Below are 27,845 nucleotides of genomic sequence, written 5' to 3'. Positions count from 1 at the left end.
GAAGCCCAAAGGAGAGATAGCTCAAGTCTGGATTTGTGGGTGCTCGTGCCTCACACAAATGAGTCACCCACACAGGCTAGAACTAGGTTAGATATAGTAGGAGGCATGATCTCAGGACCAGGGCCAAAAAATAAACCTCCTTTGGACATCAGAGAACATGGAAGTGCCCAACCAGTCAAGAGCTCCTCTGCCAGCTTGCAGTCAGTATGTGCCCTCATTTCCCATCAAAGAGATATAAGGGAGGCTGGGAGGCCAGACCCTGCTGCAGCCATGTTGCCTCCCCAACCTTCGTTCCCTCCTTGGATTTTGAGGAAACAGCAGCTTTGGTAATGGCCCTCACTAGCTCACTCTTAGGCTTCAAATGAAAAAAGCTCTTTCCTACAAAACAAATGCAGTAACAAAACTGATACTATCCATGTGTTCAGATTCCTCAGCCATACTTGGCCTTTGAGCTGCAGCCCCAGCTTCCTGAGGCTTTCAGGGAGGACTGTTTGCAGCTGCTTCAATGTAACATGGCAACCTAGTTCAGACTAAGTCATCCAGAGCAGTCGTCCTGGCTCATTCATTAATTTGGCTTCTAGCGTATTACCTTTGTGTATGAATTGATGAAAATAGACAAAATAAGACCTTGGAGTTTAAAGGTATCTACATGAGTGTTTCCCAAAAACAAATTTTACAGGCGAGCCAGTTCAGGTCTGCTTCTGCAGGAGGCAGAGGTGGCTCAGCCAAGAGGGTGGATTCAGGTACTGCAGTGCAACTGGTAGTTTTCAGCACTAGCCATGGTACTATGCATGGGGGAGGTGCTGTTACCGAGGTCTTTGGGGGCAGAGTGACAAACGTGGAGCTGAAAGCAACTCAGCTTAGATGGTGATATCTGGTGTTGCTGTTACTCCTGGGGCAAGTGGTAGGAACCAACCAGTCCTGAGATCTGTTTATCCTCTGGGCCTTAATGATGGATTGTAACCAGGAGCTGGCAGCTGTGACTGGGCAAAGAGGAAGTTTCAGCTCTCGCTGCCCTGAAGCTCCAAGCCAAGGGTAAGGCAGAGGGTTCCTGGAGTGGCATGAGGACATCAGCATTTGCCCAGAGGACTCCAAAGGGGAAAGTTGCACTAATTTTGTTTGCTGCAGCCACTCCCCATTTCTGTGCATTTTCTTAATTTCTGGTCCAGTGCCTTCCTATACTTCAGACTGTCGAATGAGTGACAACTCGATGGGTGTTTGCCTTCAGCACCTCTGAACACAAATGGCTTGCAAAATGCCTTGTGGTGGAGGAAGACTTTTGACTCCATCCTTTTTTCAATGATTTAAATTAAAAAAAAATCCCCATCCCGGCTCGGGGTTGGGAGTGGTTTTGAGGCGTGGCTGCCACCTTGTGGCAAAAATCTTATTACAGCTACACTGAACACAAAGACAAGGGGCAGCTTGGCCAACCTTCCGACAGCGGCTCTTTCAGCCAAGCAGTGTTTTGCTTGTCATATACTGCTCAGTTCTTATTCTTATTTCCTGGGGTAAATGGTGACAGAGCAAATGTTGGCCTCAAAATTGGGAATTCAAGATAATGATTTTCCAGTATTACTCAGTGAACAACTTTACCATTTGCTTCCCCTGTAGTCATTTTAAAGTATGAAAAATTTTTCCTCCCGTTAAATCATACCCACAAAAATACAAAAGGAACTCACAAGCCATGGACTATAACAAGAATGGGATGTAAATTTCTTTTCCGTCTTAACCCCAGGATGATAAAATAGGCTTAGAATTACTTGCCAGGTATACTGTTTTGCATTGTTTTGTTTTTCTGAATAAGAACAAGGTAAAGGGTTTGTTCTTTCATTGACTTTTATTTTGTAACAAATATCAGGAGGAACAGTAATCCAGGGACAAAAATTGCAAGAGATTGGTTTCATGCCAGAAAGGCACTAGCTTCCTTTGATGATTTGTTTCTCTAGCACTTTTCCAAGGTGTTGAGACCAAATGTCAGTAGACTCAGGGGGCACAGTTCTCTGTACCTAGGCTGTCTCCCAGATTCAGCATTATGGCTGTGAAGCTGGCAGGCTAGGTCCCAGCCTTTCTGGGCTCAGCACAGTATAAAGGCTGTGAGCTCATCTATTTTCTAAAAGCTGACGGTCTCAAGAACAACCTGTGGCCATTTGCATCGGACATTTGTGTGGGGCCTTGGGCAGGCCTGGACCAGAGTGAGGCACCAGAGCAATGGTTCCGGCTGGTCAGCCTGGGAGAGCATAGCCAACCAGAAATTGTTCCTGCAAAAACCCCTCCCCTTAAACATGCCAAAGCAATCCCACCCTGCCACTTTGGGTACAAGTCATACTTGCTCTCTTAGTTCTCTTGAGGGGAAATTTTATCAGGGAGCTGGGGGAGCTGATGGGAAGAAAGGGGGCTGCAGTTTCTCTTGGACATGCCGGCAACCTGACCTCCCCAGAATGAGCAGCTGAAGGGCTCCCAAGGAATACTAACCATTATAGGAACCACTGTACAGGAGGGATGTGGTAAAACTACAGTTAGTATCATCCTCAACTCCAACCATATTCTGTGGTTGCAAAAGCACTGCTTGAAATAGGTCCCATACTCCAGTCACACCCACGCCCTTCCCACAGTGATTTAAAACACAGTGATTACCACCTGCATTTGCCCTTATCTCTCTGGCTACATTCCAGGTGATGCCTTGTAGGTAAGGATCTAGCTTGTCCTGGTTCTCTGGGGATTTGAGAGAACAGCAGGGTCTTGCTGCAGGATTGTGGGCCCAAGGGCCCCAAGTTCTCATCCTCAGAGCCTCAGCCTCTCTCCCCTCAAAGGAGCCCTCTGCTCACAGCAACCAAGAATGTTGGCATAGTCCAAGCAGGTTCTGTTCCTCTACACGGGGGGAGGGAGAGATTTATGTAAGTAAGGAACTCAAATCATTACATTTAATCAAAAGTGTTATATAAATTTGGACTCACAGCAAAAAGCTAGAAAAAAGGGTATGGCTTTCCTGACAAGATGCAGAATTAGGCTGAAGATTTTAAAACCATTTCCTTCTTTTCTGAAGAGTCCTCAAAAAGATATCTGCAGAGGTGCTATGAATGCATAACACCAGCTGTTTCACCAGAAATGGGGGAGAGGGGATCGTGTTACGTGTATACAGTGGCTATTTACATCAAGACTTGAACAATTACAAAGACTGACACAGACAGAATGAAAAAACAGCAGGCTACTGAATGCTGTCACCTATAGCCTATATGTATAAGGATTTTGACCTTTGTTATTTTTGAGAATAGGCAGAAATCAATGGGAACTCTTACTTTCCCAATAACCATGCAACATCATCACCCTACCTGCTGCCTCCTAAATTTGGCCTGAGAGCCAGTTACCAACTCTACCAGCCTAACAATGTAGGAGCAACTGGAGACAACCACAAACCAAGGACTGACTGCCATGTCCCTTCTTAATTGTAACTCCTGTCTCTGCTCAAGTGTTCCGCCCTTAACCGCAGTTGTCTTTTCCCTTCAAAAAGTAAGATGCTGGCAGCCATGGCCGAGTTAAGGCTGTCCACACCAGGCACGACAGGGATCAGCAGCCTCTTGCCCCCAGTGCTCTCAGCCAACTGCAGGGACTCCAGGCTCACGCCGTGGGTCTCCCCACCTATGACCACAGCTGCTGGTGCCTCTGTCCAGTCCAAGTTGTAATTTTGGACCTCAAGTTCAGGGAGCCAGCCTTTACTGTCCCCAGTTTCTGGATCCTCTTCCTCCTCCTCGTACTTGTGAAACTTTGAGAGTTGTCGGTCACATATCCAACCATGGTCACTGGCTTTATTGGACATCTGGGGCTGGGCAAAAAGGCCACAGTTGTCAGCCACATAGACCCGGGTGTTGGTGGGCAAGTAGTTGGGCACCACTTCCCAGTCCAGATTGTTGATGATGGGCACCTGGAAATGTGCACCCATACCTGCCCGTAGCACTTTGGGTTCCCAAGCATCCACACAGCCTAGAAAATAAAAGGATCCAATCAACATTACAAATCCTCCCAAATGAGGGGACTTTGGAGTAAATCAGATTAGTTCTAGATTAGGGGATAAATGTCCTATTGTAGACTTGATAGCTGGCACCTCTGCCTCCCCAGTTAATGGCAGTGTCCAGCAAAGAGACTGTAAGAGGAATTCCTGCTAAAGCTGAAACATTTTATTCATCCCTTCAACAATTGCCACACACATGTGCCACACACTACAGGAGAGGCAAAGAGCATTAAAGACTAACCTCAAGGAGCTCATAATTTAAAAGCATGAACAGGGTACCAGGAAACCTTGTACAAAGCAATGCTATCAGGAACAACATCCCAGAGAACATGACACTGAACTGGATCTTCAAAAATAGGAGGATCTTGTTAGAGAAAGGCCCAGGCAGAGGACAAGGTTACAGAAGGGAGAAGAATGCCACAGTCCAAGAACTATAAGGTGGATCAGGCCAACTGATGGTTGAGGGTATGGTGGGAGACAAGACGAGAGGCAAGCAAAGACCAATGTGAAGGAAGCTGAGTATGCCAGGCTGAGGAGTTTAGGATTTTATCTAAAAGACAGTATAATGCCATTGAGATTTTAAAGCAGTGACAGAATCTGGTTTATGATTTAGAAAGACATACTTGGCTTCAATGTTGAATCTGGATTGGAACAGGGAAGATACCAGAGATGGGAAAATTAGATTAGTGGCAATTTCAGTAATCCAGGGAGAACCAAGGCAACGGCCTCACCATTCACACACACCTTCTCTTACACCATAGTAAGAAAGCTGAAAATCATTCTTTTATGTATAGGCATGTGCTAAGCCCAACTCCTTCTATAGATTAGAAGATACTTTGCCTTTCCCAGGATCACAGGCTGGAAGAGAATAGGACCAGGGCACCACAAATCTACCATCCTCTCCTGACTTCCTAGCACAAGTCTCCTCATTACAAGTTACTTTTAGAAGAGAGGTCAGACTCAAGAGGCGAGCCATCTAGTGTGAGCCCCCTAACTGGTAGTGAGTACAGGGCAAGATGAAATCCCCCATCCTCACATCTTAGATACTGGGCACCACACCTAGGGTTTCCTTTACATACCAGCCACCAGTATCAATGTGAAAACCACACTGTTTGGATTACATAGCTACATTTTCCAAACACCTCTCAGAGCCCTCAACAATGGGGTGGGCAAGTGCGTACTAATAATAGCTCTCATGCTGGGAGAGAAATCCACTCCTACAAGGTGTGCCTAGGGAGAGAGTTGAAAGGAGCAACTTAGGCAAGTCTCAGCAATGGGTGCCATTATTAGTTTATTTTGAACAGGAGGTAGCTTGAGTGTTTCTGATGAGTGATCCTCTCCCTCTAAGTTGTAATAGGAATTTTAGGCATGTCCCAACTGTGAGGCAAGTCTATTTAGAGCCAAGCCTACTAATCCCCATTTCTGATGAGAGGAGGAAAAAAAAGACGTAATGAGGCTAATTTGTGTTGAGGGGTGTTGGACTCCTGAATCTCAAGGAAACATCATGACTTCATAATCGCACTTTCATAGGTTTCAAAATGTCAAGAGTGACAAAGGTCTCATATGCCCAACAATTTGGGAACTCCAGATCATTAAATAAAAGACTTAAAACCAAGCATTAAAATTGGCATCTCTTTCGTTCCCTGATTTATTTTAAATTTTTTCTTTCATAACCTAGCAGGTGTCAAAATAATTTTAAAAGATAATCCACATATACTGAAGTACTGTGAGCCAGTACATGTACAATGCTAAGTACTTTATGTGCATCATATCACTTAGTACTCAAAACAACCCAACCAGCTGAATTCTGTTACTATACTCACTTCATAAATAAGGAAACTGACAGAATATTGCTCACTGACCTATAGCTAATAAAGGGCAGATGCAAGATTAAAACCCCTGCATGTCTGCCCATAGAGCCAGCTCACTGACAAATGGCCACCCAATCACACACGCTCTTACCTTTGGTGAGTAATACTTTGCTGCATCCTGCCCCAGCAGCAGATCTCAGAATTGTCCCCAGGTTTCCAGGGTCACGGATATTGTCACAAATCAACAATAAGGGCAGTGAATGGTGAAGCTGAGTCTCTGGGTATGTCATCTTAACATGGTCAGGTTTTGCAAAAATCCCTGAAGAAACAAAATAGGAAGTTCACTTGTCTGAAGTGGACATGCAGAATAATCTGATTTTTCAGTTATCACTTTCTATGTTCTTAATTACATAAGTAATAAATACATTCTGACTGAAAAAATTCAAACATAAAGTCCTACCAGTGACCCCCTGCAACTGTTCAATGGAATATATCCTTTCAAACTTGTTCTGTGCATCTACCTACATACATGTACATCTATTCATATACAGATGCTTTTTTCTTCTACATAAAAAAATCATACTCTATGTAAATTCTGTAATCTACTTATTTAACTCTATAATCTGTCTTAGAGAACACATATGTCAATACATTCAGAGCTATCTTATTTTAACTACTGCATGTTATTTTGTAACATGAATGTACCACATCTATTTAGCTCTTCCCTGACTGACATTTAGATTATTTTCAATCTTCCCTACTATAAACAACACTGCAATTAACATCCCTGTATGACTCTTTGTGCACACGTCCAAATATTTCCCTAGGAAAAATACCTGTAAGTAAAATGAATAGGTAGTGTATGTGCACTCTTAATGGTAATAGATACTGCCAAACTGCCCTCCCCACAGGCTATTTCAGTTTATTCACACCAACAACACATAAATACCTGTACCTACCCCATCAATGAAGACAACAGAATGGCATCGGGCATCTGTGTGCTATCATAAGATCCTGCACTTAATAGGCACAGATAGCCACAAGAGCATTCAGTGGGCCAGGGAACCTTAGAAATCCTTTCACTTCTACTTGAATGGTGGTAGTAATGAGAACTCACTACTTCTAGAGGCCCCACTTACTTACATTACTGGATTTTAGAGGTGTGCCTGACGTCTGACAAGTAGTGCTATATCTTATTAATTTCTTCCTTTACCCCCACTCCTCAACAGTGAAGGAAACATGATAAGGATAAGCTAAATAATATATAATTTTAAAAGCCATGAAATGATGAAAGCAGTCATAATGATGAAGGGCCCACAGAAGTCCAGGATGCACTGGTCATTGTTAGCACACATGCCCAAACTGGCAAATGTGGTAAAAATGAGTGATACTCTCACTGGAGCATAGAGTAGGGATTGAGAGGTGTAAGTAATAAGAGTACAGTTACTTAGAGTGGAAAACTTTAATAGGCCAAGTCCCCAATTTAGGGGAGAGTTCTGAGCAGAGACACAGATCCCTGTTACTTGTTGGGTGACAGAAATAAGAGATGCTCCTCAGAATTTTCTCTCCCAACTAAGAGCTGCACAGTGAGCCCACATAAGGAATACATATGCATTACTGGTATGTGAGGCCCTGGCCTGAACATTAGAATCTTGAAGATAACGCCTCCTGCCCTAACTGTTCCCTACTATCCAAGGGAAACCTCTAGACTTACTACTATTCAATTCTCAGATCTTAAATATAACTCCATTGTCAAAAGGTATAAAGAATTTAGTCTTTCCATGTTTAGAAAAAACTTTCTAAGTGCTATAGACATCACAGTTACTTAAAACCTTAAGATAGATTCAACCAAATGATTTCCTGTTCAATGAGCTAAACAAGGCAATAAATTGCAGGCTACTGCTTGACCTGCTTCTAGGATAAGAGGATGTCAATCATAAGATTCACCACACTGGTCTAAGTTTTGGAAATGGAAGGCTAAATCTTTTGGCAAACATTTTCGTAATTTTTAGTTGGACATTAAAGGTTGAAGAAGTGACCTAAAAACAAAGTTTGAGGAACAGTAGTTACTCCTAGGGACTATAAAGAACTTTAATACTATTGACAACAAAAACAACTTTGGCTTCAGTTTCCACTAAAAATACAAATATGCACAGATTTTGAGAATTGTACTTTTTTGGGCGTCTTAAAAAAAAAAATTTGGCAATAACATTTTGAATTTGGTTTAAATAAAATTTGTTGCCCTAACACAAGTATAAACAAATAATCCTAGGTTTCTACTTCTAGTGACACTGTATAACCACTGACCCATTATTCCTTGTGGTGTTACTAGGTCGGACCAATCCTTGATATCCTCAAATTTCACCTTAATGAGGCTGACACCTTTCAGCTTATCAGTGGGCAGCTCCTTTATGTATTCCAGACGACTAAAGAAGAAAACTTTTGGCACAGCACCAGCCTTCAGAGCGTCTGCAATCAGTCTGCGACCTTCCAGCAGGATCTTCCCTTGTTTTTCCCGAAATGGCCTGGACTTAACTATTGTCATTACACTGCTGTGGGTGGAAACAGAAAGACCAGTAATTGCCAATATCCTTGCCACGGAGACACACCTAGTTCTAACAGACATAAAACTAACTTATTCCGAGGAAATTACTTATTCTTCCCACCTTTTAAAAAGAGGGTCTTCCAAGGTGTGTTAACCTAGATACACAGAAACAAAGGGCAGGCACGGATAAACCAGCAGGAGGTACTGGAAGAAGTTAAGTTCCCGCTGTGAGACGGAGAGAGAAGGAGGAATACTTGACAAGCCTCAGGAGCACATCACCTTAGCCTTTTGTCCCCGGGTAAAGCCTTATCGTAGCGAAGCCCCGACTCTTCCCAGGTGCTGGGCGTCTGGGCTGGGGGCACCCTAATCGGCTGCTTCAGTCGCTGCACGTGGGGACTGGCCTCAGCCGCCTCCTTCCTGGGCTGCTTCCCAGCATCGGGCTTCCGTTCCACCCCATGTCCAGATGGAAACAGTACTTTCACGGGGCTCCGCCGCAGCGCCCGGACCCAGCGCCGCGCGTCGAGGTCCCAAGTCTGGACCATTGGCAGCAAGGGTCGGGAGGCCCATCTCACGGCCTTCACCAGCGCCGCCATCTTGCCCCGGGCCGCGGGTTGCGTCACGAGAGCGCGTCCGCGGCAACCAGTGACGACACCAGCCCCCGTGCGTCATCTGCGGGCGGTGCGGCGCTATACGCGTAACGGGCGTGTGTTGTTGGTGATCATGGCGACTCGCCGAGCTCTGCACTTCGTATTCAAAGTGGGAAACCGCTTCCAGACGACACATTTCTATCGTGATGTCCTGGGAATGAAGGTGCAGATGGGACCGAGGGGGGGCCGACGCGCGAGGGTGGCACAGGCGGCTGAGTCGCGCCTGGCAGAGGGAAGGGAGGAATGGGTTTATTGTGAATCTCAGCCAGAACCCGGATGTCGGACCTTGGCCCTAGACTCCCCATTAGCCCTATCGGGTTTTCACCTTGGGAAGCGTTGTAGGTCGCTGGTTGGGTTAGATTGCCTTTGAAAGGGGGCTCATGCTTATTAGTCGTTAACTACGTGCCTACACACGTCCTTTCATTCAAATTCAGTCACATTCCAGTCTAGTGAGAAAGACAGTAAATAAGAAAAAAGTTATTTAATGGTCTTCCAATGAACAATAACTTAGTCTCTTCCGGTTTGTAGCATTTTGGTTTAGATAAACAGTATATTGAGAGTTCTGTTTTTCTCAGGAATGATTTGAATGGTCTCTTTTGGATACTCAGCCTCTCTGGGTGAATGCTCCGGCTCTCCTCTTAACAGTTTAGATCTAAGTTTAAGGTCAGAATCTTTTCTCCCTTCCAGCACCCTGAAATGGCCTCTCCCCAACCCTGAGCAATTGTTAATCTGCATCGGTCACCTGGGTGACAAACTGGTGGAAGGTCTTGGGGAGTTCCTGATAAGCAAGGGCTTTAGAGATGCAAGTGTAATTTACTGAAGAGACAGTGCAGAAGACGTGGGGTGCAAAGGGAGCTCCCTGAGTTCAGTCGTTTAAAAAAATATATTGTCCATGTATTATGATATTGTGTTGATCTTTGGTGCCAAAACCCAAAAATGACCCTGTATGTCTGTCCTCAATTAAAACTTCTGGATGGGGGTGGGGTGGGAATGGGAGTTGGATTTGTACAAAGCGAACAGTAACGAAAGTCGGAATTTGGTAAATGACAGAAAACCACAAAGCTCTCCCTTAATGAGATTAAAGAGTTATTGTGAAGATTAAACACATTATTATATATGTAGCATTTGACATATTATATGTATTATGTGTTAGCTACTATTATCAAAATAAACAAAAGGAGAAATTTAACTCCAACCTGGGTAGTCAAGATATTAATTCATGAAGACCTCGCATTTGAGTTAACCTCTAAAGATAGGATTTCCACAGACCAAGATGAAAGGGGGTAGTATACAAGGAAAACTGAAAAGTCAATGCAAAGATAAGGTACGTTTGGAAACATCACTAATTTTATGTGTCTTTAGCTTAGATTACTTAGTTGAAATTGAGATGGGTTATCAGGACAAATAGACTGGGATGCTTCTTATAGTATCTTGAATTTTATGCTAAGGAATTTAGATTTTTATATCCAGTAAATTGGGAGCTGTCTTAACTTTTGGAACAGGGCACTGATGTGATTGATCAGAGCTGCGCTTTAAGGACCTAATTTTATGGTGGTCGATGTAAGAAATGTCCAAACCGGTAGAGAATTTTTATGAGTTTTTTTGAGCCAAACTGACAACAATGCCAGGAAGCAAGATCACAAATGCTCCAGAGAATGAGTTTTGCGGTATCTATTACACATTTGGAATTAAGGAGGGAACTTAAGGAAGATTACATGAAGGAGAGAGAAAGCTAGATGGGGATTGGATTATAGGATCATTAACAAGATTATGTGCTCTTTTGAGGTGATCGAGCTTATGAGGGGTCTGAAAAAGAGGCATTTCAAAGGTGTGTTAACCTAGATGCATAGAAACAATGGAAAGACAAAGAGAAACCTTTTATTAAGAAGTCATATGCTTGGGGCATGACTACGCACTATGACCCGCCTAGTTAGGAATTTATGATCAGATAACCCTGTGAGGTTACTTTCAGTCACTGGACTTGTCAAATTTATAGAGCATTTTTTTCATCCACAGTAGTAGTAAGGAAAGCGATCAAGAGAGATGATTTTTAATAGTCTGTGAGAAGTGATAGATGCTTGAACTGGAGCAGTGGAAGTGGAAATCAAAAGGGAAAAACAAACTGACACATTGAGAGCCTACCGTGTGCTAGGTTCTGTGTCAAATGCTTTAATAAGTTATCTAATGGTCCCAGAGTTAACACAACTACTAAGTGACAGCCAGAATCCCAAACTTCTCTAGTGCCGAATGCCACATTTTTATTACTTACTACACAGCACTGCTTCTCAATTTAAATAGATTTCACAACTTTGCTTGGTTGCCTGGTGCTTGGCATCGAGGTATTCTTCCTCACTTGTATTACTTCTAGACTGGGAAAGACATTAAGCTTACTATCTTTCGTTTGTTTTACAAGTAAACCTTACAAATGTTAATGTATGTGTTTTGACATTTCAGTTTGTGCTAAATATGCTGTGTGCAGTCCTAGTAAAACTTTACAATTTATTATAATTCCCTTACCAGATTCTGCGGCATGAGGAATTTGAAGAAGGTTGCAAAGCTACCTGTAATGGGTATGACACTTTGTTTCTTAATATCTCCTTTAGGCTCTGAATACTTGAGAACAGAAAGCATTTTCTCACAGTGAGTATAAGGCAATGGAATAAATTAAAGAGGCAGTAAATTAGGGAGGCAGCTTCAGGAACACAAATAAGTATATCCTCTGGATGAAACAATGTCTTATCAAGTATCACTTAAGCTTAATGACCAAGGCAAGCTGGAAAATTCCAAGGATCGTGGGAATTGCATGCTTGTTGATGCATATGCAAAAAAATAAATTAAGGTCAGCTTAGAGGACGGCCTTTATAGGATTCTGTCCCCTATTTTAAAGAAAAGATAAATGAATCTTTCCCTCAAGTATGTGCCAAACTGATGCTCTTTGGAGCATTTGGTGATGGGGCCCACGAGCATTGTCCACAACTGCTCTTAGCACCAGCTGTGGTCATCTCATCTTTATGGATACTTAGAGGACCAGGAGGGACTGCCCACCTCTCTGTCCCAATAGTTTTTTGGGGGAGGCCTGCCTAAGGTGGTCACTGGGTTCATTTACTTATATTTTTCTAGGCCTTATGACGGGAAATGGAGTAAAACAATGGTGGGATTTGGACCTGAGGATGATCATTTTGTTGCAGAACTAACTTACAATTATGGCATCGGAGATTACAAGCTTGGCAATGACTTCATGGTAAATATCATTTTGTTACAGCTTTAGGTATGATGACTGCTGAATTGATGGCTTTGGGGTGCAATTTAGTGATTAGTTTTATAATGTTTTCTATTTAAAACACAACTGCTTGGGTACCTTGTCTCAGAGCTGGCTTCAGAATGAAGTCTGTTTTTCCCAGTGTTTAGGAATCAAACTCAAGACTTAAAGACAGCTTTGACAGAGACAAGACACCTCTAGGGGAATGCCTGAACCTCGAGAGATAAAGGGCCAGAGTCATTGGTCTAGTCAAGTCTTGCTCACCATCCAGAGAAATATGCACTCTCTAGTGAACTGTTGCTATTAGGCTGAGCTGTTACAGCCAATCCTAGTCAGAGAAAAATCTGAGAAGATCTTAAGGATAAAGAGAAAAACACATTCATTCATTCAAGAATTCAGGTTATTATACATCTAGTATAGTAATAGTATCGAGCATTTATTGAGCAGTTACTCTGCGCTAAATAGACTATCACTGGAACCAGGTATATAACAAGACTGAATAATTTTTACATATTTCTTCATGTCTCTCACTAATTTATTTATTTAACAGATAGGTATTGCGACTTATTGTCATGTACCTCGTTAGATCCTGGAGATAGAACGGAGAATGAAGGATGTCTCCTGGCCTAAGGAGCTTCCTATCTGGTGGGGAAACAAGTAAAGAAATAACAAGAATACAGTGTGATAAGTGCTGAGATTGGAATAAAAACAAGGGGATGTGGGAACACAAAGGAGGAATTCCCAAACTATTTCTGGAGAGGCAAGAGTTTAGGGAATGCTTCCTAGAAGTGGCATCTGAGCTAGGTAAGTAGATTGGGGTGGGAGGGTGAGTGTCCTCAGCTTGTGTACAGGCCTGGAGATGAGAAGGAGCATGGCACTCAGAACTGAGTAGCACAGTCTGGCTGGAGCTTAGCATGTGAGGAAAGGAGTGGGTAGATTTAGACTGGAGAAGTAAGCTAGGACCACATCATAGTAGGATGTTCAGATTTCATTCTAAAAGCAGAATTAAGTCATTTTTAAACAAGAAAATGACATAGTATTTGTGGTGTGCAGGAATCCACCAGGCTAGAGCATGGAGATTAGGTTGGAAGGGAACAAGACTGGAAACGAGGAAACTAGCTCAAAGGATGAGTATAGTAAGTGACTAGCGGCTCCTTAAGTAACATGGTAGAAGTGGAAGTTTCAGAGAAGTAGATGAATTTGAGAGGTGTTTAGGAAGTAAAGTTGATAGGATTTGGTGCTTTGAGTGTATGAATTTCTCCTCACCTTTCTCTTCTTTACTAAGTTTAAGTTAGAAGAAAACGAGCAAAACTGTCTTAGTGCTATCAACATTTAACTAGCTCAAGTCAAACGCTGACTGGTGAGACTGCAGTGGGTAGAGGTCATGTAGGTGGGAAACATCTTGACTGCTCCACCATGGGTCTTGCTGAGAGACTGTGATAGTAAAATATTCATGATGAAAGGTACCTTCTGTGGTTCTCAGTTCATGGAACAAAAAGAGAAACAGTTAAATAGAACTTCCATATGTATAAAGAACTCATATATGTTAGAAAGAAAAGGTACAACAGTTCAATATTTTTTTTTAAGGGCAAAAATTATGAACAGAAAGTTTAGAGAAATTAGAAATGTCTCTTAAACACTGAAAAAGATGTTCAACTTCTAAGCTGCCATTTGTCACCTACCAGATTGACAAAAATAAAAAAGTGTGATAACACACTGTTAGGAAGTGTGTTGGAAAACTGCCATTCTCATACATTACTAATAAGAGTATAAATTGGTACAACCTCAATTTGGCAGTATCAAGATAATGTGTTTACTCTTTGACCTTGCAGTTTTACATCTAAGAATTTAGTTTACATATATGTTAACAAACGTGAGATGACTTATGTATTAAGTTATTTATTAGAGTATTTATTCATGTAACAAATATTTACTGAGTGATTACTGTATGCCAGGCACTGTTCCAGAAACTGAATAACCAGTGGAGAAAACACAAAAATCTATGCATGGCAGAGGAGGATGTCCAGGGCCTGGCAGACAATAATTAATAAGTAGATTAAATAGATAAGTCATACAATATGTTATTTTAAAGGTGGATATTGTTATGAGGAAAGAATAGAGCAGAGTAAGAAGGTTTGGGAGTATGGAACAGATGACTGGTTTTAAGTAGGGTGTTGAGAGAAGGTGTAATGAGGAGCTGGCATTTGAGCAAAGGCTCTAGGAGATAAAGGAATTAGCCATGTGTATATCTTGGGGGACAGCATTCCAGGTAGAGAGAGATAGCCTGTGCAAAAACCCTCAAACAGCTCCTGACTTGTTCAAGAAAATACAGGGAGGCCAGTGTGGCCAGAATAGAGAGAGTGAGGGGAAACTGGCAGGAGGCGGGGTCAGAAATGACAAGACATCAGACTGTGTTGGGCCTTTCAGGGTTTTAGGCAGAGGAAAAACAACATAGGGTTGCTGTCTTAAGAAGAAGACTGTAGGGTGTGTTTCAGGAAGTTTACTGTGGCCACAGAGTGGATAATGGATTGACAAGACTGGAGGCAGAGAGAGGCTGTTCCAATAATCTAAGCAAGAAAGAAGGCCGTTCTTATCAGAAAGCATAAGTTTACATTTTTAGGTATTTTAATTAAATTAAGAAATGCCTTGATAATTGGTTTAAATTTTTTTTTGTTTTAAAAGCAAAAATAAAAACAAAACATCTTAAGTAGGTAGCTGGTGAGCCAAGGTAAGATGATTTCTCTGACTAGATCTTTAAAGTTCGATTATCTTTGGTATTAAATGTATCAGACTTCTCTGTCAGTTGAATTTCTGTCCTATGATTCACAAAGTTTGGAGTCTTTAATTTTTATATTTTAATTTTTTTTAAATTATAGTTGACATACAGTGTTAGTTTCAGATATGCAACAAAGTTTGGAACCTTTGTGGGAGAAAAACATTTACAACCTACTTTAAAACCACTAGAGGAAAACTTTGAATGCCAGTTAAATCTTAAGCGATATGATATAAAGGCGATGGGGTTTTGTCTCATCTTGTTTTATAAAAGATCTGTTGTGATTATGTACTTAGATGATATTGTTTTTTGTCATAGGGTATCACACTTGCTTCCAGCCAGGCTATCAGCAATGCCAGGAAGCTGGAGTGGCCACTCAATGAAGTTGCAGAAGGTGTTTTTGAAACTGAGGCCCCAGGAGGATATAAATTCTATCTGCAGAATCGCAGTCCACTTCAATCAGGTAAATTATACAAAGAAAAGTGCTCTAAAGGCATCTTTGATGCAAGGAGAAAGAGAACTGGATTTCTTTCTTCTGTGGAGTCTTTCAGTATTGACATAACATGTCTTTCCCAAGCCAGCCTTGTTATTTGTTCTCTGAGAAATTATATTCTCTTATTAGAACTTATAGGAGATTTAGATTGGTTTTGTTCTACTGGTAATGTAACTATTTAGGATGCTTTTTCTGTTGTGAATAACAGAAAGCCCAATACAAACTAGCTTGAATAAGAAAATTTTTTACCCACAGAGTGGGCATTCTATAGGTAGGAAAGATTTTGGAGTTAGTCGATTAAGCAGCTCAGCCGTAGCATCAAGAAACCAAATTTTCTCCTTCTATTCTTTTGTCCGCAGGGGTCCACTTCTCCTAGAGCCAGTTTCTTTCACAGTTGTAGGGTGGCTGCCAATAGCAGTCGGGGATGCATACTCCTACATTCTTTACTGGTAGGAGAGGGAAACTGTGACTTCCTTTTGCTGTTTTTTAAGATCAGAGAAAAAAAAAGAGCAGAGCAAAACTTTCCTAGAATCTTCCAGCAAACTTCCTACTCAGATTGGATTCACATGCCTGCTTCCGAACCAGTGATGGGCAAGAGAAATAGGATTATCCTTAGGCCAGTTAAGCCTATCTCTCCAGCTGAGGTCAGTCTCCCAAACTATAGTGCCCACCACATTGACTGCCACAGGGAGCAGGAAAGAAACTGCATGACGTGTTTTGTTTACAGTAGTCATCCTCATCATATGTATTCTTAATTCCTGCAAATTCTGCTACCTGCTATGCCAAAAAATACTGATGAATAGCAAGGACAATTCTGCTTTCCACTTCATTCAGTGAATATATGCTCCTAAGTGGACCTGAGATGGAAAGCATATTTCTCTTTCCTCTTCTGGTCTGCCTAGTCCCGGATGCCCCTCATACTGAGCCTGATGGTTGTGTTGAATGCTACTTGTTTTTTATCTGGAGCTCAGCAAAAGACAGAGTGATCCGTTCCACTGTGGAAGGTTAGACTGGTGCTGTGGGACTTACTGAGAGATGGTATTTCTGTACTTCACTAGTGATTTAAGGGATTTTTATGATGACTTTATTGATAGGTGGTTGTTACATTATTTACTAACATTAAAACTTAACTCCTGCCACTAATTCCACTGTACATTTTTTCTCTAATCTCGTAGAAAGCCCCACAATCCTAAATTGTTTTTGTCCTTTGGAATGATAATACCTCAAGGCATTAATTTCTGGTTGGTAATATAGTCAGATCTATTGGTCTAGCTGATATCAATCCTTCCTTTGAATCACTCACTTTTTGTTTAGCTTCATCCACTTGTTACCATTCCTGCTCCTGCATCCCTTCTGAGTCTGCTGGGATTTGTTGATTTCTCAATGAACAGGGAAAACTAAAATGGCTTTCCAGGGACAGACCTGTGAGAAACACCTTGCCTTAGTCATGGTATTGCTATTCTAGCAAATGGGACTAAGGCAGTGAAAATGGAAGAATGTATTGAATTTATTATAGTCAGGTGTAGACTTGGAACAGCTCTTCAAAAAGTCACTTTATAATATAAAAGTTTCCAACAATGTGAAATATTTTGTTCATTTTTTTAAAAATATTTTTTTTTCCTAGACAGGCAAAAAAAAAAAAAAAAAAGAAAACTGTACTTGTATAGCCAGAGACAACTACTGTTAACATTATAGAGTATATTATTCCAATCTTTTTTCAAAAGTGAAAATATAATTAAATATATATTTTTTTCAGATTCCATTATATTATATCGTAGGAAGATAAACAGTTCTCTATTGTGGGATATTTGTGTTGTCCCTAGTGTTTCATTGTTATGGGCAACACTGTGTTGAATGTCTTAGTGAAGAAAGCCCTTCATGCATTCAGTTACTTCTTTAATTGCTGAAAACGGGATTTCTCTTTCAAAAGCAGTGTACATTTTTTAGCCTTTTGATATATTGTCAAATTGTTGCCCAGAAGTGGACTAATTTACACTCTACCGGTATTAATTATATGATTGTGATTTTTCTCTTGCACTGTCACAGTGTTCTGAACTTTTTTAATCACAAAATGTTTTATTTTAATTCTCATTTATTTGATCATTTGTGAGGTTGAACATTTTGTCATATGTTCATTGACCATTCCGATTCATTCTTTTGTGGATTACTGCTCTGTGCCTTTTGCCTAGGATGTTCTTCTTTTCCTATTAATATTTAAAGGTGATTTAAATATTAAAGATTCTCTGTCATATATGTTGCAAAAAATAGTTCCTACTTTGTTGTTTTCTGTTTAATTTTTAGTGTAATTCTTTTGTTGCCTTTTATTGTCTAGGAGTTTTCCATTTCACATAATTAACAACTTTTCCTTCATGGTTTTTGTATCTTGTTCAGGTTATTTAAAAAAAAAATCTCCACCCCAAAATTGTATAATCACCTGTTTTTAGTATTTTTATAGTTTCATTCTTTAAACTTAATCCTTTAACCCATCAGGAATGTATTTTGCCATTTAGTTTAAAAGTATAACTTTTGTGGCATTTATTGAATTATGTGCCCCTTTGTACTGACTTAAAATCCCTTTCTTATCATAAACTAAATTCTTATGTATACCTGAGCCTGCTTTGGTTTTTCTGTTCTATTTCATTGCACTGAACTGTCTATTTCTGCTGTTTTTCTACCCTACAGATCCTGTATTAAAAGTAACTCTAGCAGTGTCTGATCTTCAGAAGTCCTTGAACTACTGGTCTCATCTACTGGGAATGAAAATTTATGAAAAAGATGAAGAGAAGCAAAGGGCTTTGCTGGGTTATGCTGATAACCAGGTGAGTGTTCTTCGAGACAAATCTGTTACTTTGAGTTTGACTTATAAATGAGATTAAATGAAGGTTATTCCCATAATTTCTTCATAGTGATTCAATATTTATATAGATAAACAGAAAAAAAAGAAAATAAAAATTGCTGATAATCTTACCACCCAGATATTACCTTTGTTTAAATTTGGGGCTATATCCTTTCAGAAGTGGAATTACTGAGTCAGAAGAGTTGTAGACAAGATTTAATGCCGTAATGATATGTATTTGATATGTATCAAAAAGAATGAGGTGAGTCTTTACAGGCTAATGTGGTAACATTAATTGGAGAAAAACGAGGGACAGACTGTATAAATAATGCTGCCATTTGTGTAAAAAAGGTATCTGCATGCCATGTGTCTAGAAAGACACACAGGAAACCCTGACTGGTTGCCTCTGGGGTGAGAGTAGGAGGACAACCTAGTTTTTATTTTATTCTTTTTAGTACTCTGAATTTTTTTTTTACCATTTAAACTTTTCTAAAAAATAAACCCACTTTCATATTTCTTTTCAGTGTAAGCTGGAGCTACAGGGCATCAAGGGTGCAGTTGATCATGCATCAGCTTTTGGAAGAATTGCCTTCTCTTGCCCCCAAAAAGAGGTAATGTTTGGTACCAGATCTATTGTTTAAGTTCTGTGACTAGCTAGTGCAACTGCTAAGTGCCTTGGGCCCCGCTTCTTCAGGCGCATTATGAATGTGGCTTTGATATCAAGTTCAACAGTTACTTCAAGAGTATCTAATAAAATCAAACAAGTGGCGTCTGGGTTCTTCATGGTTGATCTGATATTCCTATAGGGCTTGTAAGGACCACGGCATCAGAGTGCTACATGACCTGTAGTTCACTTTTCCTTTTCATTTTCTTCAAGTTGCCAGACTTAGAAGACTTGATGAAAAGAGAGAACCAGAAAATTCTGACTCCCCTGGTGAGTCTGGATACCCCAGGGAAAGCAACAGTACAAGTGGTCATTCTGGCCGACCCTGTAAGTATTACTCAGGAAGGGGACAGGCTACGCCAGGGGTTTCTTTTCAGGCATCTTTTTGCCTAATTTCTTTTTGCCTTTATTGGTGTAGGATGGACATGAAATTTGCTTTGTGGGGGATGAAGCATTTCGAGAACTTTCTAAGATGGATCCAAAGGGAAGGAAATTGTTGGATGACGTGAGTCTCATTTCTAAATTTATATCACCATAAGCCCAAGGAAGGTGGTGTTAAGTGTGGATGAGGAAGGGCCAAAGCAAAAGGGCCAGTTCTCACTGTCAGAACCATATCCTTTTGCTGCTGGGGTGACGTTTGAGCCAGGGACGGTGTCTTCATTGCCACCTATATGGCTCTTACCTGAGTGCAGCATTTGTGCTTTCCCACTACCTCAGACTGCTTTGGGGAACCACTACTGCATCATTACTTTGCTCAGTGAATGGAAATGCCTGGATACCATCCATTCTCACTTCTGAAGCTCTCTCGGTCATCTCTCTCTCTTCTCTAGAATCATTCTCTTCCTTACTAGTGAATTGTTCTCATTAACATACAAACAAGTTTTTAATGTCTTCTATGTTTGAAAAATATTTTATTTATCCCATATCCCTTCTCCAAATTTCCTTTTTAAAATCTGCCTACACATTGTTTCTACTTCTTGCCTCTTATTCACACTTCAGTCTCTTCTGCACTGACTCTTGTCACTCAGTGAAATGCTCATTTTGACTTTGTCACTGACTTCCATATTGCCCAATTCAGCAATTACTTTTCTATGCTCATCAAACAGTCTTTCAGGGGCATCCAAATAATGTTCCTTATTGTACCCCAGCTTCTAGTTCATACTTGGTAAGTAGTAGGCATACTCTATTGAATACTCTATTGATGATTAAAGTAATGAATCAATCTGTTCCAGTTCTGTCACTTAATATCTATGCAGCTGACCTTAAACAATGTACTTAATGCTCTAAATTTCATTTTTCTTATCTAAAAATTTGAGAAAATAAGATTATCCTTATAATAGGATCGTTTTATAGTTTAAAGAGCTTGCCAAAGTGTTGAAGTAAAACGTACACTCAAAAAAGTAGAAAATGTCTAGAAAATATCATGTTTGTAAATTTTACTAGAGAGAAAATAGAATCTCAGGCCACCTCTCAGTTGGCAGATTTGCTAGACTCTTTCCTTGGTCTTTCATATCGCTGGCCAACTTCCTCCTCTTTTGAGCTCTTCTCTCTTTGCATTTTTGTATCTCTTTGCTAGCTTCTCCTCAGTCTCAGGCACCTCTTTGTGTGTCTGATCTCAAAATGATTTTACTCATGGTCCTACTTCAGCTCTTTTTTATTCTCATTTCTGCATTATTTCTTTTCTCTGTGTAGGAGTTACCTACTATGCTGGTTACCTCTGCTCTGAGCTTCAGCCATCATCTATTCTCTGACTTCCTAATTTTAAGTTCCTATTCTCCCTGAGCTCCAAACAAGTATTTTCTGTTGTTATTGAGGTAATATATACATAGAATTTAAGTGTACAGAAATTTAATGTTCAACGTGGTGAGTTTTGACAGTTATACAATCACTACTCAAAATATAGAACATTTTCATCACTACTGAAAGTTATGCCCATTTTTACTTAGTTCCCATCCCCACCTTCCAGAGACAACTTGTATTCTGATTTCTATCATTACTTTTGTCTGTCCGTGAATTTCATGTAAATGGAATCATTCAGTAGATGTTTTGTTTGCGTGGATCTGGCTTCTTTCACTCAATATAACATTTTTGAGATTCCTTAATGTGACTGCACACATCAGAGTTTGTTTGTTTTATTGCTGAGTGGTATTCAGTTTTATGAATATAACAATTTACTTATCCATTCTTCCAGTGGTGGACATTTAAGTTGGTTTCATATTTTTATCTATTATAAAGGAAGACTGCTGTGAACCTTCTTGTGTAAATTTTCTTGTAACCATGTTTCATTTCTCTTGGGTGAATACCTTGGAATGGAATTGCTTTTACTTTATAAGAAACTGCCAGTCATCCAAAGCGATTGAACCATTTTACACTCCTATCACCCATGTACAATGCTAGTTCTAGTTGCTCTACATCCTCACCAACGTGTGTATTTTTTTTGTTGTAGCTATTCTAGTACATATAAAATGATTTCTGATTGCAGTTTTAATTTCCATTTTCCTGATGACTAATGATGTTCAGCACTTTTTCATATGCTTATTGGCCATTTATTTTTATTTTTATTTTTTATGAATTATATGTTCAAGTCTTTTGCTCATTTGTTTCTATAATAAAATTCCAAACATACCCAGGAGAGTACAACAAATCCCTATTGACTGTCACCCATCAACTCTATGCTATAATTTTTCATCATCCCTTCCCCATAGCTTTTTTTTTGCTAGAGAATTCTAAGGCAAATCTGAGACACCATGTAATTTCAGTCCCGAATATATAACTATTTTACAAATTTAAGATGATTTAAAAGAAATGAAAATTAAGGAAATTTTTGTATACTACATCAACATCATCACATTAAAAAAAATAATCAACGGAATATCCTTAATGTTACCTAAAATCCAGTGCTTACTAAAATTTTCCTGATCCTCTAAAAATGGTTTTACACAGTTAGTTGCACATATATTTTTCAATTCACTTTAATGTAATTGAACTATATCAGTACAGAACAATTTATACAGTCCATTGAGTTTCATGATAAATTAGTTGGAAGACACACCTCTATTTACATTTTAGCCATTCTAATCTATACTCTAATCACTAAACATGAATTTATTTTCACTCTGTATGTCTTTGCTCGTACTATTTATTGTCCTGAAATGTTCCTTCTCTTATTTGAATATTTGCTTGTTTTTTAAGATTCAGCCAAATCCATTTGGCTACTTACCTTTTCCTTGTTGATTTGTTAAAGTTCTAGATACAAATCATTTGTTAGATATCTGCAAATGCAAATACTTTTCCCAGTCTATGGCATGCCTATCTATTTTCTTAATAGACTCTTGAAGAGCAGAAATTTTTGAAGTCCAGTTTGTAAACTTTTCTTTTTATGTTTACTGTTTTTTTGTGTCCAGACTAGCATTACAGCCAATGAAACCTTTTCATCTGGATAAACAATGGACATTTCAAACTCAGCATGTCTATAACTTAATTTATCTTACCTCAAATTCATTCTTAATAATATTAAAATAAAATTTACTGCTTATTAAGCATCTCCTATGTTCTTGACATATGGCATGTTCTTAAGTACTTTATATATATTCTCTATTAATCACAATCTGCAAAGTTGATAGCCTTCCCTTTCAGATGGGGAAACTGAGCCTCAAAAAGATTAAGTAACCCAATATTATACATTCAGTGCATAAGAAAGTGGCAGGGCGAGAGGCTGAGTGGAGGTCTTTCAGACTTCACGGTCAATTATTTTTCCTACTTTATACTCTGCTCCCGCCCCTGAATAGTACTGTATATCTGTTATCCTAATTGTTTAGACTTTTTAGAGTCTTTTTTTTCCTTATTTAATATTCTTTTTATTTGAGAATAATTTTAGATTTTCAAACAGCCATTTTGGAGCATTGTTTCTCCTCACCTCTAAATTCTGTTAGCTATTAGTCACCAAGAGCTATGAGTTTACCTCTGAAATTTATTTACTTCCTTCTGAAAAGGCCCCTATTATTAACTGTAATACTGCAGAAACCTCCTTCCTCCTTCCAGTCAATCCCTGCTGTCAGCATTAGCTTTCTAAAGCACAAATGCAGTAATTTAAAAAACTTTAATCTTCTGATAGCTCTCTAGTGCCTCCAAGATACATACCAAACTCTTTGACAGGACAGGTAACATGTCTGGCCCTTTCCTACTCTCTGATCTTCTGTGCTGCCTCTCCCTCTAATTAACCTGCATTGCAGTCGAGGTGAACTGTTTACATTAACCAAGATTTATTGTCTTGCCTCTACCTGAGGCATTTTTTTTTCCTTCCCTCTTATTCAGCTCAGCCTTCAAAACTCAGAAGCTTTCTTGGGTTTTTCACACTGGAGTTTATTATTTCCCCACACTTTTTATGGTTTCTAGAAAACAGAAGTTTCCGCCTCTTTGTGGTGATGGTTTTGTTTTGGTTTTTTGTTTGTTTGGTGTTTTTTTTTTTTTTTCCTGCTGCATATCTTTGATTTTTTAATTTTCATTAAAATCCAGTACTAAGATTTTATATAACAGTACAACAGTGTCTTACCCCATTCCTGAGTCCCACTGCCCAGGGCAGCCACTTTCAGCTTCACTGTTCCTAAATGAAAAATACATATATTTCCATTTCATTTTCAATTGCAGACAACATCTTTTGACTTCCTGCTGAGGCAGATGAGTGTTTTTACACTATTTCTCCAACCAGTTAGTTATTCCTTTTGTTTTGGTCTGCTGTCACTTTATCATTGTTATAGCAAATGCTCTAAAACACACACGCATGCACGCATGCACATGCACATCTTCATGCAAAATAGTTGTTTTCATATGAATCCTCAGCTATTCAATATACTTCTCAAAGCCTCAGACTATGTCACTGGTGCCACATGCAAATCCAACTTAATACCTAGCTCATAATGAAAATTGATATTTTAAAATGTATTTCTTTACTTGCCTTTGACTGAATAAATGAATGCATTTCTTTACCAAGCAGCCATATAACATATACTCGGTTGTATTGGACAGGAAGTTTTAAGAGATTTAGGTTCTAAGCCTCTGCAAGTCCCTCTTCTTGGTCTCAGCCTCATGGAATAATAGGATAAAAGGACTCTGGTGGAACCGAAACATGTTATTAATAGTACTAATATCAGTGGAATGGTGTGGGAGGTGGCATTGGAAAAGAAATCATTCCAGGCTCAATAGCCCAAACATCAAACATCAGAATAGCTTTTCATATTTGGTCTCATTATCAGACTGAGTCTTGTGCCCACTAAAGATTCCTGAGAGCCTACCCAGGTGCTAAGAGTGACGGCACTTTCTGTTCTGCCCAAAACCCCACAGCCTGGTGAGTTCAGTCCTTATTCTGTAGTCAGTCAGCGACACTTCCTGGCTGCAGACCCTTTATAAAGTGAGAATCGACCAGCAATTGCTCTAAACTCATCAGCATCTTCTGTCAAATTAAACATAATACTCGATACTAAATGAACACTTTTCAATTGTTAATGTGTTGATTATGGACGACTCAACGAGGTACAAAGTGAACTATATGTTTGTTTTATGGACTCAGAATAACTATATATTCTAATTCTGTTTCTGTAGGCAATGGCGGCAGATAAAAGTGATGAGTGGTTTGCTAAACGAAATAAACTAAAGGCTTCAGGTTAGCAGAAGACATCACATGGAAAGAGCATTGTGATTCCTGTCTAGCACCTGTGAGGCCTGATGTGTCCATTCTTGATAAATGCTCTCACAACTTGGCTGTTTCCTGTACAGGCAAGGAGGCTGGGGTAGTGAAGATTTGTGTATTTTGATCTTTGAAAGCTGATATATTTTAGGTATAAAATTCTATTGTTATCAATCTAATTAGCGGAGAACTCTTGCAATAATCTGCACTGTCACTGGAATGGCACAATCTATGTATAACTCTTAGATGAGTAGTAAATTATTTTCCAGCCTGGGGCAGCCATATGGAATTTTACCTTTAGTTGGGGATGGAGGGAATTTTAATAAGGATATAGATTTTATGAGAAAAACTATTCAGATCCAAATCAATTGCTTATAACAGGAATACTTCCAGCATCTGATGATGATAGTTTGCTATCCTAATGTCTTACTCTGGCAGGCCTTGACATTTAAACATTTTTAAAGAAATTTTGTTCCTTGAACCAGAAGGTTTGGTTAACACCTCCACATTCCTTGCTTTAAATTTTGAGTAGCCCGAGAAAACAGATGAACAAAAGGGTGTAACTGCATTGTTACATGCCTGCCTCTGTGCTAGTTTCCTTGTAAATTTTTTTTAAACCTTACAAGAGGAGAACATGTTAAATTTCTTTAAAATGGATCAGATGATATCTTCAGCCTGAAAAAATTCTTTTGGATGTTTCTATTGGACAAATTTTAATTATTGGAAACAACTATATTATTCATATTTATTATTGAATATAGTTTGAAGATGTACTTCTGAAATCAAGCTGTTAAATTTTCATTTTATCAGGTTCTGCAGTAATTTACAGAATGGTACAGTTATGTCTACAGCTCCTAAATTGACACCATATCTTGGAACAAGATATTCCTATTGATATTAAATGTGAATCATAGTTTTAAAAGCATCAAAATGTATTCATAATGTCATCTAACTTTTGTACTGTGTGGCTCTTGCCCAGTTTATTGTTATAAGGAACAGTTCTTTAGTCACTGTGGTATCCTGGGTAAATTTCATTCTTAATTAATGTATTTAGCCTTTAGCAATTTCCTGCAATATATATGAACAAAGATCTTAAAGCTTATCTGGTGAGATGTGATTTCCTTTTTATTTTTCATTGATGTCCTTACTGTTGTTGCTTCTGCTGTTGAATGGTCTGTCGTGAACTGGAGCTGGCCTGATGTCATAATCTATGAAAATAGTTTTTAATTAAAGTATTGGAAAATTCTATGCCACAGCAGACCTTTTTCTCAGAAATGTCTCTAATAATATCATTTAGCACTCCATATCCCAGTGCACCTTTGTGCATTGATACCTCCATGATAATCAACACTGAGGAGTAGGAGGAGGGTGTGGTATTCTCTTAAAACAAATCCCATATACATACATATACATATTCTCCCATAAACATCCCCAAGCAGAAACCAGGATTCGCTTCAGAGTAGTCCCAAGAAAATTTTCATTGCTAGGCCTTAAATGAGTGTTTCAGAGGCTGGGATTTTGAAAACGATTTGCTCCAGTGTTTCTCAACTGCTATGTTATGATGCATCAATAACTTCACTAAAAATCTGACTTTCCTCAAAACATTAATTTCATCAGGCCTGTGTTCCAGTAGGGGCTCTTGGTAGTAGGACTTGACACTTGCTTTCTCGAAGACAAAGCCACATGCTTCTCCATAATATTGGGTTAGTAGTGAATGAACAGCCCCTGAAGAGATAAGGGTCTCAGCTTCCTCCTTTTTCTTCCCTCTTCCCCTCCCCAGGAGCTGAGCCTCTCACTGACAACAAACTTTGGGCATTTCCATAGCATGATTATCCCCACACCCCTCTACTCCCACCAAATATCTACATGTAATATGAGAATGAAGAGGTTTGGAATTGTACTGATTTATACTGAAAGCCTATTTTGTTGGAACTTTCCCTAGAGCGATGCTTTTTATACATTTTAGATAGCTCCTCAGGTCTCACACAGTCTCTTTATCACTTTACCAACAGCAATCACTCTCATGCAGTTTAAGTGATTTATTGATGTCTCAGCTATGGTTGAGTTTCAGGACATTTCAGCCAACAAGGTCTTTTAAGCCCATTTCCCTATCTGAAGAGCCATGCTACTTCATTCTGTTTGACCCTTTGTCCTCCTTAACCAGTATCATTTTTCTTCAGTTCTTCCACTTTAGCAACATAGATCTTCATGGCGTCCATCTTGGACATCCCTTTGTTCTCATTCCAGGCCTCCCACTTGGCCTTGGCTTTCACATCTGTGGCAGGTGGGGCAGGGATATTGCAGTCGCCCTGGGTGGCCTGTTTGTAGAAGCTATACACTACCAGTTTCTCCCGATCACTCACAGGTCCCTTCAACTGCTTGATAGCAGCACAGGCCATTTCGAACTCCACTTGGCACATTGATGGAGCTGAGGCTGGGCCCCTCTGTCTTTTGTAGGTGATATCTGGCGCTAGAAGCTGAAGAGAGGAGAGTTAGAAACACTTCAAGTTGGTAATTAAGTCTGGGAAGAAGGGAAAGGGAGGAGATGGTAATGTGTAGGAAGAATATTTTTGCCTTCTCAGTGAGAAATCAATTGTGTGTTTTTATAAAGGACACATTGCAAACGGACCCATTGGGTTGGATCTCCCCCCAACTGTTGTCCTGGCTCGCTGGGGGAGGACAGTCAACATTTAAAAGGCGCCTGTGATGCCAGAAAATTGAATGTTGCTGTTCTGTGAAGGGGGAATGCTGGGAGCGACTATGAGGCTGTGGGGCTAGGGGGTCTGTGTGAGAAGGGGAGATCCACTGCGGGGTTAGAAGCATGTCAGAGAGTGGCGCGTTTATGCTGGTTAGCGGGCAGCCTGGGGAAGGTCATTCATTGTGGGTGAACTGTGTATAGGGGTGATCCCAGGGGTTACTGGGTGGAGGAGAATGTGAGGCCAGGGACGGGGATAATGGGTAGGACCCACAGGGATCACGAAACAGGGCTGGGCAGACCCCGGAAAAGTAGGAGGCGGGACTCAGGGAGAGTGAGGGGCGGGGCAGGCACACAGTGGCTGGAGGGCGGAGAGGGATCTGACCTGTTAGCGGGTTGGAGGTCTAGGGCCGGTAGGGGGCGCTGTTGTTTG

The 27,845-nt window shown here is 40.0% G+C and overlaps 3 protein-coding genes across 5 annotated transcripts; 1 reads left to right on the top strand and 2 right to left on the bottom strand.

The window, feature by feature from the left end:
• Nucleotides 1–1,818: 1,818 nt before the first annotated feature.
• MRM3 (mitochondrial rRNA methyltransferase 3) lies at nt 1,819–8,967 on the bottom strand. Of its 2 annotated transcripts, XM_016138980.2 has the most exons (4): nt 8,642–8,967; nt 8,125–8,369; nt 5,969–6,136; nt 1,819–3,978 (listed from the first exon to the last, which is right to left on the bottom strand). In XM_016138980.2, exons 1-4 carry the CDS (start codon nt 8,953–8,955, stop codon nt 3,440–3,442), a joined length of 1,266 nt encoding a protein of 421 aa, XP_015994466.2. In that variant the 5' UTR covers nt 8,956–8,967; the 3' UTR covers nt 1,819–3,439. The 2 variants fall into 2 exon arrangements, with proteins under 2 accessions (XP_015994466.2, XP_036079603.1); XM_036223710.1 differs by lacking the exon at nt 8,642–8,967 and having other exon boundaries at nt 8,183–8,311.
• Nucleotides 8,968–9,016: 49 nt separating this feature from the next.
• Nucleotides 9,017–25,965, top strand: GLOD4 (glyoxalase domain containing 4). 2 transcript variants are annotated; one of them, XM_016138976.2, is made up of 9 exons: nt 9,017–9,172; nt 11,530–11,579; nt 12,130–12,250; nt 15,360–15,504; nt 18,217–18,353; nt 18,895–18,981; nt 19,248–19,361; nt 19,453–19,539; nt 24,633–25,965. In XM_016138976.2, exons 1-9 carry the CDS (start codon nt 9,083–9,085, stop codon nt 24,696–24,698), a joined length of 897 nt encoding a protein of 298 aa, XP_015994462.1. In that variant the 5' UTR covers nt 9,017–9,082; the 3' UTR covers nt 24,699–25,965. The 2 variants fall into 2 exon arrangements, with proteins under 2 accessions (XP_015994462.1, XP_036079604.1); XM_036223711.1 differs by lacking the exon at nt 9,017–9,172 and having other exon boundaries at nt 11,540–11,649.
• A 776-nt stretch (nt 25,966–26,741) lies between these two features.
• LOC118604013 (diazepam-binding inhibitor-like 5) lies at nt 26,742–27,782 on the bottom strand. Its single transcript, XM_036223715.1, has one exon. It carries the CDS (start codon nt 27,135–27,137, stop codon nt 26,874–26,876), a length of 264 nt encoding a protein of 87 aa, XP_036079608.1. The 5' UTR covers nt 27,138–27,782; the 3' UTR covers nt 26,742–26,873.
• Nucleotides 27,783–27,845: the final 63 nt, after the last annotated feature.

The sequence above is a fragment of the Rousettus aegyptiacus genome, unplaced genomic scaffold (genome assembly GCF_014176215.1).
Source record: "Rousettus aegyptiacus isolate mRouAeg1 unplaced genomic scaffold, mRouAeg1.p scaffold_m13_p_6, whole genome shotgun sequence".
In the NCBI taxonomy this organism is placed as follows: domain Eukaryota; kingdom Metazoa; phylum Chordata; class Mammalia; order Chiroptera; family Pteropodidae; genus Rousettus; species Rousettus aegyptiacus.
The sequence above is the reverse complement of the archived record's forward strand: the minus strand, read 5'-3'. Positions and strand labels throughout refer to the sequence as shown.